This window comes from Gobio gobio, assembly GCF_949357685.1.
Source record: "Gobio gobio genome assembly, chromosome: 18".
Classification (NCBI taxonomy): domain Eukaryota; kingdom Metazoa; phylum Chordata; class Actinopteri; order Cypriniformes; family Gobionidae; genus Gobio; species Gobio gobio.
Window position 1 is genome coordinate 4,773,280 of NC_137111.1, and position 16,797 is coordinate 4,790,076.

Here is a 16,797-nt window from a genome sequence, read left to right on the forward strand (position 1 = left end):
CGGACACCTAAACATTAAACTTCCTCCACCCCAGTAAAACCAATGCAATTTATTTTTCTTCAATAATATTTTTTCTTTTTAATTTTGTATTTTGAGATGATTTGATGGTATATTTTTAATATTTATGCAATAATTATGGTCTATTTTTGTCATTGAAAATAATAAAAAAAAAAAATTGTAATTCAATTTTTTTAAAATAATAATTATTGCAGTATTTCAGGTTAAAATAAAGGCTAGGCCTTCAAAATACATTTTTTTGAAGGCAGATTAGCCCCTCTTTTGGAATTATTTAAGAGATCCTGCAACCATGTGTGTAACCACTAGAGGTCTCTATGGAGAGGCTTGAGAATTCACTAGTTCTCTTTTGAACACATTTAATGATTTTTTGTTGTTGTTGATGGATTTGAATATATATTTAAAAAATCTCAAAGACTATTTATTATAAAGTTTTAGATATTTTTTTGTTAGAAATATCGATTTTTTTCTGTGAATTTTTGCTGATTTCCCATTCATTTCCTATGGTCGGTCAAGACAATGAACGCTACTTTTTTTTTTTTACAACCGATTATCATGCTGGAATCATGACCTAATTTTTTTTGTGTGTTTACATCCCTAATGCTATAAAAGTCACCAAGTTTCATATCATTCTGATGAAGAAGTGATTTAATTTTTTTTTAAAACAGAATGACCGAAGAGCACCAGAGGGTTAAATACACATCATTCCTTTTTTTCTTTTCAAAAGGCTTCAATTTTAAACATAGTGGCTTGTGTGTGTGATTCTCTGAGATGTAGGGCTGCAACGGTACGTGTGTTCGTCACGGTTCGGTGAATACAGTCGGTCATGGGCGATCCACACTCCAGTCCAGAAGGGGGCGCTCACCGCTAACCACAGCAGGAAAAAGAGCCGAAGAAGAAGAGACGATCTACGCCCAAAACAAGAGTTCACGCCAGAGCTTCACACAGGGACGATTTCCACTTGTGTGTATCGCTGACGTTTAACGCCTCGTGACTAACAAAGGGCGCCAACGTGAGTGTGCACACGACGCGCAAAACCAGGCGTTAAAAACTGTCCGACCAATGAGATCGGCGGCCATCTTGTCACAGTCAGCTCGCTCACTCCTAACATTGTGTTTTAATAGTGCATGTACTTTTTAATTAACCATAACTTGCTCAATTTTCAAACTGTTTGATTTGTTATAAACGTCAGAGATGTAGTTATGACACTGCATACTAATGAATAATTATTCATAATTTGTTCAAGCATCCAGAATTGTAGCCACGTTAATAACATTTGTAAGAAACCAAACCATTTGTAAATCCGTCCAGATTTCAGCGAGATAAGAGTATTTGTGTTCAGATCACTCGCCTTACATCAGGAGCCCGCCAGAAAGCTGGCCTGTGACAAGATGGCCGCCGGTGATGACGTTAGAGACTCCGCCGTAAGACATCTAGCCTTTATTATGTATATCTATGACATCAGGCACCACAGAGCCCGCCAGAAAGCTGGCCTGTGACAAGATGGCCGCCGGTGATGACGTTAGAGACTCCGCCGTAAGACATCTAGCCTTTATTATGTATATCTATGACATCAGGCACCACAGAGCCGCCATTGTCACCGCATGTCGATGAACTCTCACGCTCAAAGAAACTGATGGCATAGGCTACGCAAAATACATCAATCAAGTCTTTAAAAGGTGTACAGTTTATTGCCATGACTTAACTATAAAATCAGTTTTTAATATGAGCTTTTAATCATACATTATAACTATGGAAGCTTGTTTCCGCCGCCACAGAATAAAAAGAAAAGAAAAAAAGAAATTGCGACTTTTTATCTTGCTATTCTGATTTTTTCTTCGCAATTGCTATAAAAGTTATAAAGTCAGAATTGTGAACTCGCAATTCTGGAAAAAAAAGTTGTTTTTTCCATCAGAATTGGACTTTATAACATGCAATTTTGAGGTTACATCTCGCAATTCTAACTTTATAACTCGCAATTGCAACTTTTTAAAAAAACTTTCCAGGACAACAACAAGATTTTCCAGGACATTTTCTCTAATTTTCCATGTGTTTTCCAGGTAGCCTGGCTCCGCCCTCCTACGTCCTTCCGCTCAATCTTCATTCTCCTTCAGTTCTCCGTCTGGGATTGCGGTATATTCGCTGGTTTTCTCCGGTCAAATTTTAACCGGTCCTATCAGCGAACAGAGGGAGTGGCTGAGAACGATGACATTGATGTCATGCGCTAGTTTGAGATGATATACGTCACGGCCAAACGTTAGCGATTGGTTACCGCTGATCCAGAGCGGCTCTGGGCAGATCCAATAGTTTTAAACTTCAACAGAGTTCCCGCCTTCAAGGAAGTTAACGCTTGTCAATGGAGAGCGGCCAGACTCTCTGAACAAATGAAAAGTACGAGAGTCTAGGCCAGTGTTTCCCAACCGGGGTGCCGTGAGATGAGAGCATGCGTGCCGTGTAAAAGTCCTTCAAATATATAATTTTTTTTTTTTTCAAATTTTTCAAATAATTATCTCTTTGTAAACTTTGTTCAATGCATGTGCTGCCGTATGTTTGAATATGACCAGTAATTTTCGCCGTCATCACCCGGGTTTAGTGCCAGAAGACGCGAATGAGAAGTCGCGCGCACTGTGAGAAAATGTGTCTCTGTGCGCTCATCCGAGAGCGCGCACACGTCTCTCAGCGTGCACATATTGAGTTCTCTTTCAAGTCTTGTTCTTGAACGGACAAACTCACACACAAGTATGTCAACGTGTCCATCTTGATGAGTATTCTAGCAGACATAGTCTGTATATGCCTTAAGTAAACTTTATACAGTCGAGAAAGACGACGCATATCCGATCATTAGGTCTTCAAGGGGCAGTAACATTAGGTCTTAAAGAGGCAGGTACATTAGGTCTTAAAGGGGCAGTAACATTAGGTCTTAAAGAGGCAGGTACATTAGGTCTTAAAGAGGCAGGTACATTAGGTCTTCAAGGGGCAGTAACATTAGGTCTTAAAGAGGCAGGTACATTAGGTCTTAAAGGGGCAGTAACATTAGGTCTTAAAGAGGCAGGTACATTAGGTCTTAAAGAGGCAGGTACATTAGGTCTTAAAGGGGCAGGTACATTAGGTCTTAAAGGGGCAGTAACATTAGGTCTTAAAGGGGCAGTAGCATTAGGTCTTAAAGGGGCAGTAACATTAGGTCTTAAAGGGGCAGTAACATTAGGTCTTAAAGGGGCAGTAGCATTAGGTCTTAAAGGGGCAGTAGCCTTTACTGCTGTCTGTTTAATGCCAAACAACAAAAGACAAGGACATCACTCACTGCTCTTGATTGAATAGCTTTTGTAAGTTTAATAGGATTAATCTTTAATTTATACACTCAAATATGCAATGCTATTTTACATTCGATCAATTTCTGTATCTGAAAACTATCTATTAGACATACCTGAAAAAACCTAAAAAGCATAGTTTATTTATTATTTTTTCCCTGAACATAGCAAATACTGAACCGTACCGAAACCGTGAACCTAAAACCGTGATACAAACCGAACCGTGAGCAAACTGTACCGTTACACCCCTAGCGTAACGTACGCGAGGGGGTGCCACAAAATGGAGAACATTTTCAAAGGGTGCCATGCCCGAAAAAAGGTTGGGAAACACTGGTCTAGGCTAGGGAACCCTAATTAGCATATTAACAGTATATCAATTAGAGAAACAAATCAACAATTCCATAATTTTTTAAGCAATCATGACCCCAAACCGTGACGTCTGTGTACCGTTACACCCCTACTACGACAATCTTAGCATCTGTGAGAAAAGTTGACCATTAACAAATAGTAATAAAAAATTGTACTCAATTACATCTAGCAACATTTCCCACTGCTCTCTCGCTGCTTATATACTAATCGGTGCGGATGACGCAGAGCTGGCCCTCGATTCTCGTGTTTTGCGCGTTGGGATGTTGACGACGCAACACGAGATGCCAACCGTAGCCTCAGGCAATTCGTCATCCTCTGTCCAATCGTTAAGATCGGGGTTAAACACCTGAATGCATTTTTTATACTTCTTCTCAATCTCGTTCCAGCCCCCCAGGAGGTAAATCTTGTTATTCAAGGTGGCAGCTCCGGCTGTGCTAACCCCCGTTAGCAAGGGGGCGACGTAGCTCCACTGGCCGGAGTGAGGGTTGTAGCATTCGACTGGCAGGACGTCGACCCTTTCTCCACGCCCGCCCAATTGACTTCCACCCAGGACGTAGGCACGATCTCCAACGGTCACCGAGCAGTGCCATCCTCTCGGGCTGCTCAGGCTGTTCTTATCCTGCCAGCTATCGGTCGACGGGTCATAAGAACATACGGCGCGAGAGTAGGCGTTGTTAATGTAACCGCCGCTAACCAAGATCTTGCCCTCGATAACTGTGCTGCCATGGCAACATCTAGGGACTTCCATTGAAGCTTTCATTTGCCATTGGTTGGAGGACGGCACGTAGCACTCGACAGACGCCTGGCAGCCCTCAGAATTGCGCCCCCCTACGGCGAACAGGAGGCCGTTGAAGGTGTTGAGGCTGAAATGAGTGCGCTTCTGAATCATGTTAGCCAGGTGGATCCACGTGTTGAATCGGGGGTCATATCTGATGAGAGAAATATTCATAAGTGATGCATTGCTTTCGAAAACATACATGCTAGTGCAGAGGTGGACAGTAACTAAGTACATTTACTTGAGTATAGGGATGTGGCGGTGAGGAAATTTCCCCACCGGTTAATTGATGTGTGACAACACCGGTAATACCGGTATCACCGGCGGAGGCTTTTAAATCACTAATTCTATCTAACCGAAAGTAACATGCACACGACCGCTCTGGACTAAAAACGCGCCAGTGCGCACACACCGTGAATGAAGCTCGTCTGTAAATGCGCGCTCTGTGAGGCCATGGGTGCGTCTCAATCAGTTCCCTAGTTCAGTAGTCAGGGCACTGATCAAGCATTGATCAGTCAATGATTGAGATGCACGCCATGAATGAATAACAGTTCGTCCGTAAAGCCTTGTTTATACTCGGTGCGCGCGGCAAAAATGAATGCGTGCAGTCAGCGTATCGCGGAGGCTCGCACTGCGGAGCCAGGCGAAAGTAAACAATGCGCGCTCTGTGCGGCCGTGCACATTTTACTTTCGGTTTTGAATAGCGCCAATTCGGCTGCAGGTTGCTGGAATTGTGGGTTCATTAGCCTATTATTTTTAATGAAAAACACAACAACAAAACAAATGACAAACTTGCCGAAATAGGCGCTTTTACGTTTCACTTTGAAACCAAATCTTCCGCGATCATCTCAGTCAGCTCCTCACTCTTAAATCTGATGAATGACTCTTGCCGCTGCCGAGACTCACGGTCAGGTCATGCTTTATTAAGCAGATACGTTCAGTTTTTATTTGTATTGTCTGTTCTCTAACTGAACTAAATTATTTTATTACTATAAAAAAAATCAAAAAGACGGTGGGCGGTGCCACGGTGGGCAAGTGATGTAAGCGGTGTTGAGTCTGGACACCGGTAACACCGGCAACACCGACTATCTTAGCAAGCCTACTTGAGTACTGTACTTAAAGGGTTAGTTCACCCATAAATGTAAATTCTGTCATTAATTCGTCACCCTCATGTCGTTCGACACCCGTCAGACCTCCGTTCATCTTCAGACACAAATGAAGATATTTTAGTGTAAAGCTGATGCTCTGAAAGGCTTCAGATAGGCCTCCATGGCATTCAGTACATTTACACTCACAAGACTCATAAAAGGCACTAAAAACGTTGTTACAAAGTCCATCTCACCACAGTGACTCTACAATCATTTTACGATGCGACGACAATAGTTTTTGTGCGCAAAAAAAAATCAAAATAACACCTTTATTCAACCTCTTCTTGTCTTCCGTGTGTGTCTCCACGACGCATGCGCGAGAATATGATGCAGATCCGGCGCTCGGACACATGACCCAGAAGAGATTTGTTTACGAGCAGAGGAAGACGCGCGTGTCTAAGCTGTTGAATTATACATTGATTGTGCTTTAGGTCTCGGTGTAGTTCTCAAAATGTGGCTAAAGTGGCATTTCATGGATTCCCGAACGCCGGCGCTACGTCATATTCTCGCGCATGCGTCGTGGAGACACACACAGAAGACAAGAACAAGTTGGATAAAGGTGTTATTTTGATTTTTTTTTCGCACAAAAACTATTGTCGTCGCATCGTAAGATTATTGTAGAGTCACTGTGGTGAGATGGACTTTGTCACGACGTTTTAAGTGCCTTTTATGAGTCTTGTGAGTGTAAATGTACTGAATGCCAATGGAGGCCTATCTGAAGCCTTTCTCAGCATCAGATTTACACTAAAATATCTTCATTTGTGTCTGAAGATGAACGGAGGTCTGACGGGTGTCCAACGACATGAGGGTGAGGAATTAATGACAGAATTTTCATTTTTGGGTGAACTAACCCTTTAAGTACACTTTTTGAGTATCTGTACTTTCCTTGAGTAGTATTTTTTCTGGAAACTTATGACTTTTACTTCTCTACATTTGAAAGACAAATATCATACTTTTTACTCCACTACATTTCTATCAAAGCCCTCGAAGTAGAAAGTCGTAGCCGCTTTGAAAGTCAGTGGATGATTCGTTTTTTATTTTTTTTTGCAGACAGCCTATCAGTAATCACTCTTGTAGGATCACATGAAGTTCAATGATTTCCAAGTATTTTTTGAACACTAATCAATTGATGGCAAAATAGAAGGCGGCAGTTCCCAGATGCTGTGCACACAACCATAGCCATACTTAAAAGTTAAAATTCAGAAGAGCAGATGTGGATAAGTCTGAAAGTGCACACAGAAAGCTGCCTCTCAGACGCCAGACCACAAATAGTGAATTTGAGTCTATTGAATCTACTAAAATCTTATTATAGTTAATTAAAACTAGACTAAAACTTAAACAATTCAGATGCCTAAAATGTTATAGTCAAAAGACTATGACTAAAACTAAATCAAAATTTGCTGTCAAAATTAACACTTGTATGAAATATGGTTGGTCAAATGATTTTTATAGAATAGATTTACCCGCCATGTTGCGATAGCCTTGCGGTTACAGCGCTAACGCATAGGTAGCGTTCGACAATGGTGTTAGTTAGCATGCAAAAGCGTAGTTGGGCTAATAATGTTAACTGAAGTCCTTTCAGAAATATGTTTTTACATAATCCTGTCAAATAAACACAATGTAGAAACCTTTCTTTTCTAGTACGATTTTGATTTTGACTTTGATAAGAGCTTTGTAACTTTTAAACAAGTATTTAAATGAGTTTAAGGTATGCTAGCATGACTAGCTTAAACCACCATGATGGAACAGTGCGTTCATACAACAATGCAGCAATAATAAAATAATGCGTTTACTTTTACTTTTGATACTTAAGTACTTTTAAAAGCAAGTACTTCTGTACTTTTACTTAAGTAAAAATCTATCTTTACAACTTTCACTTGTAATGGAGTAATATTTAACCAATAGTACTTTTACTCAAGTAATGGAGTCGTGTACTTTGTCCACCTCTGTGCCAGTGGACATATTGCCAGTTGACAATAAACGAAAATAAGCCAGTATTTATTACAAATGATTTATACGTGCACAGTATGTTTTTTACATTCATGCGCCCTTGTCCCAAATGGCACACTTCGGGTGCTTCTCAATTGACCTATCGGTAAGCCCCGCCCCTCGAACGCAGATGAGCCAATAGCAGTTGAGTATCAGTTGCGCTGGGACCGGAACTTGGACATCTTTAGGGTTCAGCGCCATAGAGATGCATTGCAAAATCCGAAGCTCTCATTGGTTTGATGGTGTTTATGCTACAGAAATGCTCAAATGTCGTGCCTGAGGGACTGTAACACTGACTCCAGGGATCCTGAGAGGATTTTCTGTTTGTCAAACTCTCATTAAGTTACGATTAAAGTCCCTGCTAACATACAAACCGTAATAAATAACTGTTCTCACATCATGTAACACTGTAGGTCAAAAACACGAAGGTCTACATTTCAGTGCCTCTCCATATTAAACTGGTTATATGTAAATTTATTTCATTTTAGATATGTTTAAGGTCTACATTATCTCCTATTGTGATGGGTATTATAGTCTCCGGGTAACGAAAGCAAGAGCTCGTACGCAGTTTATCTGAGTTGTTTTGCAGATACAAGTTTACCAGTTATTAACTGCACCCTCAAAAAGGCATACAGTCTGTGTATATGTTTGTTTACTGTTAGTTGTGTGAGTGTTTTTGTGTAATTTGCTGTGTATGTTAATGGTAATGCAACGGAGAGAGATATTTTGTGAATGAGACATTAATGCGCACTTCTTATGCTTTGTTATGATTTTACTGTAAAAATGCTACAGTGAAAAACAGTTAATTGGTTAACAGAAAGTTTCCGTACTATATACGGTGAATAACTGCAATAGATCTTACATTACATTTCATTTCATTTTACAGTAAAATACCGTTAAATTGACAGTTTTTGGAAGTGAAAAAGAACAAGTCATTGTGTAATTTACAGTGAAAACCCGTAAATTGACATTCCCAGAATTCCCAGCGTGACACTTCGCATTTTATGTATTTTCATTGCAAGAACTATTTTTCTTCTTTGTTTTTTTCTAATCAGTTATGTATATGTACATTAGGGTTTTATGTTACATCTGATGTTGTTAAATTAATGTTTATTGCATTTTTTAAATTTCACGTGTGTTACCATGATGGTGTTTAGTGTGTGTGTGAATGAGACTGAGCTCTTCTATATATTAGTTTTGTCCTCTTAAAAGCTGCTTGTGATGAGCTTTGATTCATCATGTGATTCTCATCTCCACTGTGATTGGTGGTTGTCCGTATATATCAAAGATACATAACAGATATTAGTATTTCAATAGGTTGGTAATTTAACATTATTTCAGTTAATGAAATATGTTTTTATTTACTGTAAATTGTTTACAGTGTAAACTTAATCATTACAATATAAACCTTTAAATTATACGGTTTTGAACTGTAAAATATTTTTTTTTAACCGTGATTATTACATTATAAACCTTTAAATTATATGGTGCTGTCCCTAAAAACCCAAAACGTTACTGCCGTATTTTTTACGGTAAAGTTCTGGCAACCACAGCTGCCGTTTTTTTACCGTAAATTTTACGGGGATTTTTTTTACAGTGTGGGGCAGATTACTGCTAGTACATCTGATACAGATATATTAGCACAGTAGGCCTACATTATATTTATTTGAAAGCATTAATGAGAGAGTGATTGTGTGTGTTAATTACTCTTACCGTCTCTATTCATTATGAAGCTGTGGTTTGTACTTACTTCAAAGGTATTAAAATATATGCCTATAACGGTTGAGTTTCTAAGCTACTTTAGTGACTTTACTTTAGTCACAGGACGCGTTAACACTGAGTTTCTGCGATACTCTCTGTGCGCGATCTTCACGTGATGTATGAGCTTCTGTCTGAGTGTTCGTTTGTCACAATATATCAGGCATTAGTTCAACATAATACACATCTGATGGTCGAATGGATGGTGGATGATTTTTTTTCTTCTTTAAAAGTTTTTTTTGTTTTTTTTTGCAGACAGCCAATAAGTAATCACTTTTGTAGGGTCATAATTTCCCAACATTTTTTGAACACTGATCAGTTTATAGCAAAATAGAAGAAGACAGTTCCTCGGCACAGTGTGTGCACCCATGGCCATACTTAGAAAGTAAGTTTAAGTTTTCTGAAAAGATTAAAGATTAGTTTCGTTGGCATACACTTGATGAATGTCATAAAATGTCATAAAATGTTCAAAAATTTAAATGTCTGGGAGAAAGAGAAGCATAGACGTATGGATGAAACTGAAAAAGCATGATGAAAGAGCTCAGTTCAGTCTGGTTTTTGTGCCTCTCAGATGCCAGAGCACGAGTACTGAATAGAGCTTTCTTTTGCGTTTTTTCGCACTTAAACAGACCAATACACACAAAATGTCAAAATGTTCAAAGTTGATTATGTCTTAAGTGAACGTAAACAGTTGGGGGAATATTGGATGTGTATCAGTGTATAGGATTTGTGCATTCTGCCTTAAAGTGACAGCAGCTTTGTAACTTTTATACAAGTATTTAAATTAGTTCAAGGTGGTTATAGCATGTTGGACCATGATGGCATAGCATGGCATTTACTTTTGATACTTAAGTACTTTTATAAACAAGTACTTCTGTATTTTTACTTAAGTAAAAATAGTTTTTTACAACTTTCACTTGTAACAGAGTAACATTTGACTAGTAGTACTTTTACTTTTACTCGAGTAATGCAGTTGTGTAGTTTGTCCACCTCTGGTTAATACTCGCCCTTGATGCGCACTTTCGCAGAGACTGCGAGATCCACAGCAGATTACTACCCGAAAGTTAAAGCGGCATTACATCACAAAAGTGAAGACTCAGGGGAAGATCTCAAGGGCTTAGGGTACCATTTGGGATAGGGCCTTACGTTCGGGTGTCAAGTCCCATTTGTCATTTTAGGTTTCAGAAGAGCGCTCACGAGCGTCCCCCTTTGCTATCACTATGCGACCTTGATGCACACTTTTGAAGCGAGACTTGCAGAAGACTTGTTCCCGTGAGTTAAAGCGATGTTAGGTCGCAGACTGTTAAGTGCAGACCTTTAGGAAGACTGCAAGGGCTTAGGGTGCTATTTGGGACAGGGCCATCTCCAATGTTTACTAGTGCAAGGGTGGGGCAACCTGTCACTCACACGAGATCAACCAATATAAGACTACAACCATCCAATCAAGCCCCGCCCTACATTTGTTCTTGTTCGAGAAGCCGTTTTACTCAGATATACGTCACAATAGGAAAGAAAAGACGAGCGCAATTCCATTTCATGCCGAATTAAGCTTTAAAGGAACACTCCACTTTTTTTGAAAATAGGCCCATTTCCCGACTCCCCTAGAGTTAAACAGTTCAGAGTTTTACCGTTTTTGAATCCGTTCAGCCGATCTCCGGGTCTGGCGCTAGCACTTTTAGCATAGCTTAGCATACATCATTGAATCTGATTAGACCGTTAGCATCTCATTCAAAAAATGACCAAAGAGTTTTGATATTTTTCCTGTTTAAAACTCGACTCTTCTGTAGTTACATCGTGTACTAAGGCCGACGGAGAATGAAAAGTTGTGATTTTCTAGGCCGATATGGCTAGGAAATATCATTCCTTCTCATAAGCAGTGGTTAAAGTGGGATTTGGCAGGTTGGGGAACCTTGTTCATTGATTATTACTCAGGAATGAGAGTATAGTTCCTAGCCTTGAAAATCGCAACTTTTCATTTTCCGTCAGTCTTAGTACACAATGTAACTACGGAAGAGTCAAGTTTTAAATAGGAAAAATATCTAAACTCTTTGGTCATTTTTGAGTGAGATGCTAACGGTCTAATCAGATTCAATGATCTATGCTAAGCTATGCTAAAAGTGCTACCGCCAGACCCGTAGATCGGCTGAATGGATTCAAAAACAGTAAAACTCAACTGTTTAACTCTAGAGGAGACCGAAAATGAGCCTATTTTATGAAAAAAAAGCGGAGTGTTCCTTTAACACTGCATTTTAAAAAGTGTAACATTTTGACCACCGTTTTTCAAATAAACTTTCCCAGAGTTCAGAGTGCAGACGTTCATGCAATTTTTTATGTCCTGCACCTGAGCCCAATTCTGGGTTGCGGATGTGCACACCTATTACAGTTGACAATAAAGCCTTTGTAAAAAATGGATGAAAAATCGTACCTGCAGAAATTGCTGACGGCATGTTTGGCCTGGTTCCTTGCATCATTCTGGTCTTCACCACCGGCCACATAAAGAAAGCCATCCAAAACCGCTACGCACTGATTGAAGCTCTTTGCGGGCATCTCGGTCAGCTTGTTCCAGACATTGTCCTCATCTCTGTAGAGAATGTCCTTGCTGAGAGATTTCTCGGTCAGCGCCGGCCGCCCCCCCACCGTGAGCAGCACTCGCAGGCCGCCGCGGACCTTGGTTCTTCTGGACTGCAGGATGTTCTGCTGGAAAGGCAGCAGGTGGTAATTCATGGCATCGACCAACAGGCGGTGGCACTCGGCATCTTGCATCATCCTGGGAACGTTCTGCACGTGACTAACAAGATCCTGGGGAGTGATGGTTCCAAAGCGAATGTTGGACAGCAGATCAGGGGCATACTTCAGCCTCTTCGAATCGTAGTCTAACCACTTGATCGCAATCTGGAAAGCGGTGAGCTCAGAGGGCAACTGAAGCGAGTCGTCCGTGAGAAATTCGTTGATCTGCTCGTAGGTGAGCTTGAGGAACTGCTCCATTTCGGAGAACTCGATGAAGTTCTCCCGCATGAACTTCTGAGCAGCCTCTTTCGTCTCTTTCAGGTTGTACGTGTCGGCGATGTTGACAACATACATGCAGTTCTCCACACTGGTCTCCCGCATCAGGAAATCGCTGCACATCTTCACCAGAGTATGGATCTGCAACAGCAAGGCTGCTGATATCGTGCTACCAATTGTGTAGAGCGACAAGGTGAGCTTTCCAGAATAGGCATATGTGATGACCGTAGCCAGACCAACTGGGGACAAATCACTGAGCTCAATCTTCTTGAGGGATGGATCCTTCCGAAGCATGGTTTGGATGTACTCGCTGCAGGAAGCCATCACAACCTTGTGGACGTCAAAGGACTTGGACTTGGTTGCGACCGTCAGATCACAGAGGAAGCTGTCTTGCCTCATTGAGCCAAGACCCTCCAAGAGGTTGGGTGCGTAGACAGGGTCAGTGACCTCCGTTGAGATACAACTAAAGCCATTCCCACATTCCAGGAGAGTGTTGAGCCCATTGATTTTGTTGGTGGGACCGTCCTCTACTATAATTGTCATTTCATTGATATCGGCTTTGTTCTTCTTAGCGGTCTTGTTCTTTTTGGGTGCCATGACTGTAGTGATGGGTCACAGCCAAGACCTAATTTTGACAAAAGGAGAGCACATTTTAACCATTTATATAAATTGTATATTTTTATATATATAAAATGGATGTTAAAGCTACACTGTGTAACTTTTTTACTTTATTCTTAGCTAAAAACACTTAGTTCTTTCAAAAATATATGTGCTCATTAATGTATATTTACTTCTTTCAAGTAATAAAGTATTCTCGTAAGTTTATAATATGCCATTGAAAATACATACGGGTGAGGGTTTGAATGTGGGTCGCCATGTTGCCCCTCCATCTTGAAAGTACATTAGCCAAAGAGGGACATTCCCGTAAATTCAAGCTTTGCCTTTCGCGTTTTAACACTCGATGGTACCGTGTCGAATGTGGACGAGGTCGAACTGGAAGCCATGTTAATCTTGGACTAAATCGGCCACCGTAGGAGTTAAAACGAAATCGGAATTGAGAGAAACTAATATTCACTGGATGGTCATATACCTTTTCACCACTAGATGGGGGAAAATATCACACAGTGTAGCTTTAACCAATATCCAAAACTGGGTGGACCAAATGTAATAGAAGAATCGATTTTCGAAAAAGCCATATTCACTGACCATATAAAAATAGCAGGTTAGGATATGTCCACCTAAATGTGTATAATAATCATTTGTTACATTTATATAGCGCTTTTCTAAGTACTCAAAGCGCTTTTATAAATAGAAGGGGGGAATCTCCTCAACCACCACCTGATGATGCAATGGCAGCCATTTTGCACCAGAACACCCACCACACACCAGCTGATGGTGGAGAGGAGACGGAGTGATGAAGAAAATCAGGATATGGAGATTATTAGGAGGCCATGATGGAGAGGGCCAATGGGCAAATTTGGCCAGGATGCCGGGGTTACACCCCTACTCTTTTTCCGAAGGATTTTTAATGACCACAGAGAGTCAGGACCTCAGGTTAACGTCTCATCTGAAGGATGGTGTTTGTTACAGTATAGAGTCACTACCCCATCACTACACTGGGGTGTTAGGACACACACACACACACACACCACAGGATGAGCGCCCCCTGCTGGCCTCACTAACACTACCAGCAGAAGCCTAGTTTTCCCAGTTGGTCTCCCATCCAGGTACTGACCAGACTCAACCCTGCTTAGCTTCAGTGGGAAACCAGTCTTGGGATACAGGGTGATATGGTTACAGACTGGGCCCAAATATAATCTGGATCAGAATTATCTACGTTTGGAAATCCCATGTTTTACTATCCAGGATCTGATAAACCATTTTCTGTGCCAGTTTTTCAAAGCAAAATTGGATTTGATCACCCTAATCCAGATACACACTCTTTCAGGTTACCAGTTTTCCAAATGGGGTTAAGTTTCACAATATAGGCTGTTAGCTATGTAAAGAACAACAGGCAGATAGTCAATGTGGGGTCAGTTTCAGTGCTTTATTTGAAGAGAAAGAAAACAACATGAACAAACAAACATCCCCTTCCATTTTCAATTTCAATTCCCGGCTCGGAATAGAATGGTTACACAATGAGAAACGTTCGGCCCTGCGGTGGAAAAGCCGCTATAGTGTCGGCTCAGATCTGGGCCACATCTGGTACATGTGGATTCAACACTTACCAGATATGGGCCGGATCTGGGCCGACACTATGTTGCTATCTGGGTTAAACAATGAAGCACTAAAAGGACATTGTGATGGGAGAAAGCATGGAACAGGAAGGGTTACACAAGAGAATGCAAAGTTTCTCGATGGAGCACAAAGGTTTTTGCGAGGGAATGCAAAAGCATTTGCTCCATCTCATATTTTTTTCCTTCACCATGTTCCTTTAGGGTCTCCGTAGATATTGACAGATCTTTGGGGGCTTATCTTATTGTGCCAAAATCTCTTTTTTACTTAAAGCTCCACTTTGTAGCTTTTCCGTCCGCTAGAGGTCGCTTGTTCAAAACAAAGGCGTAGTTTGATGCTAGCCCGTCTTGGGTCATGTGATCTTCAGCTCGCAGCCGGTGGGAAAGAATGGGGATAGGACTCGGGCAGAAATCATGTTGATGTGATTATTAACATTACTGTAGTGAAGCAGAAGCAGGAGCGAGTGTTGTGGAGCTGAGGAACCGCTGGAGCGATTGTTAATAAGATGAACGCAACACACACCTCGCGAGCAGCGGGACTTTTATGAAGCCACAGTCGCCACTTCCGCTCCTCCGCTCATGAGTGTGAGGTAACGCAGCTCTGCTGATCATATTACACACATCTGAGTGTGTTGATGATGGGATGGCGTTACTCTATGACACTTGTTCACACTGCAGTGAGAGGAAAGCGTTTCTGCAGAATAAAACCAGAAACCGAGGGGAACGCGGATATGCGCCCACGCCCTCACACGTCCCAGTTCCTCGGCTAAAATAGCATCTCACCATTTACAAACAGCTGGAAACATTTGGGATATTACTCAACTGAACAAAATATAAAACACTGGCCTAGTGATGTTTGGATATTTTACTGAACAAATCTTACATAGCGCAGCTTTAACTGTCTACTTTATTATTTTAACAGTTGAACTAATCAAGAGCAAAATTATATATATATATATATATATATATATATATATATATATATATATATATTTATATATATAAATCTGTATATATTTGTGCAATTTATGTATTTTTTAACACATTTTTGTTACATTTTTTGTTCCTGAAATCCACTCTTCTGCTGGATTTTTTTTTTTTAATATAATTTTTTATATCAAAGTATCTCAATCTCACTAAAAAGTTTTGAACAACACATCCTGGTGGTTTGATCCAGATCAAAACCAAGATTGGATTTTGCAATCTAATCTGATTTCAGAATCATTTTCAAGATTTGATCCAATCCAATAGCCCAAATCTGATCAGATTACTTTTGGACAACTGCAGTTTATGCAAACAATATATTCAGTTTTGAGCAAAACTGTCACATTTTACAATTTATCAGTCAATTAGCATAACATTTCAAGTATTTTCAGCAACAAAACAGCATATAATCTCACACTGAGCCAGTCTGCAGCGACACCATGTGCTGTTTAAAGGGATAGTTCACCCACAAATCACACCTAACCTTTTCACATTCTTTAAAATATGTTCAACAGAAGAAAGAAACTCGCAGGTTTGGAACAACTTAATGGGATTTTTTTGGGAAACTATCCCTTTGACTATTAGGGTCACTCTAACCAGAAGCAAAAAGTAAACATAGGTAAGCCCAAAGTCATCTAGGAAGTGTAAAGCTTTATACCAATGCTGAAATACTGAAATGAGAGTTGTTATCGCAGCATATCAGCTCGGCATTCGCATCTGTCACAAGTTATCACAACAACTATGGCCAAGAATAGCCTGGCAGTGTCTCACTGCTGGTCCTTTTATAGACTGGAGTCACTGGAACCAGTCTGTCATTCAGCACGCGCACTTTTCTCGGGTTTTCTCTGTCAAATAAAATAATTTATACTCTCTATAAGTGCTGTCTTTGCGCCAGGTTCACACACAGTGGCTTTAATGACTGTAAATAACCCAGAACACTCTGATCTGAACCCACTCCAACTCAAGAACCCAACAAAGGTGTGAAGGTGCTCTTCGTTGAAACTAAGGTGCTCCAAAAAAACACTTATTGTTTATAAGACAGTATAATGAACTTACCGATGTCGAGATGAAGTGTGTGCAGGGGAAGGACAGACTTGCACCCCTCAGTCGGTGTGCAGAAGAGAGAGAGAGAGAGAGAGAGAGAGAGAGAGACGTCCGGTCAGAGGTCCGAGTACAGCGCGAGTGAGTGACTCCTCCTCTAAAGGCGCTTGCGC

General features: G+C 40.7%; 1 protein-coding gene across 1 annotated transcript; it reads right to left on the reverse strand.

Moving 5' to 3' along the window:
* Positions 1-100: 100 nt before the first annotated feature.
* Positions 101-16,797, reverse strand: klhl31 (kelch-like family member 31). The gene is made up of 3 exons (XM_079842863.1): positions 16,640-16,797; positions 11,788-12,990; positions 101-4,621 (listed from the first exon to the last, which is right to left on the reverse strand). The coding sequence occupies exons 2-3, from the start codon at positions 12,960-12,962 to the stop codon at positions 3,889-3,891; spliced, it is 1,908 nt and encodes a 635-aa protein (XP_079698989.1). The 5' UTR covers positions 12,963-12,990; positions 16,640-16,797; the 3' UTR covers positions 101-3,888.

Excerpts from the sequence above, each read along its gene's own strand:
- klhl31 (XM_079842863.1), bottom strand. The coding sequence starts at position 12,962 with ATGGCACCCAAAAAGAACAAGACCGCTAAGAAGAACAAAGCCGATATC. Across the intron at positions 4,622-11,787 it reads GCCGTCAGCAATTTCTGCAG|ATATGACCCCCGATTCAACA; the intron begins GTACGATTTTTC and ends TTCTCTCATCAG.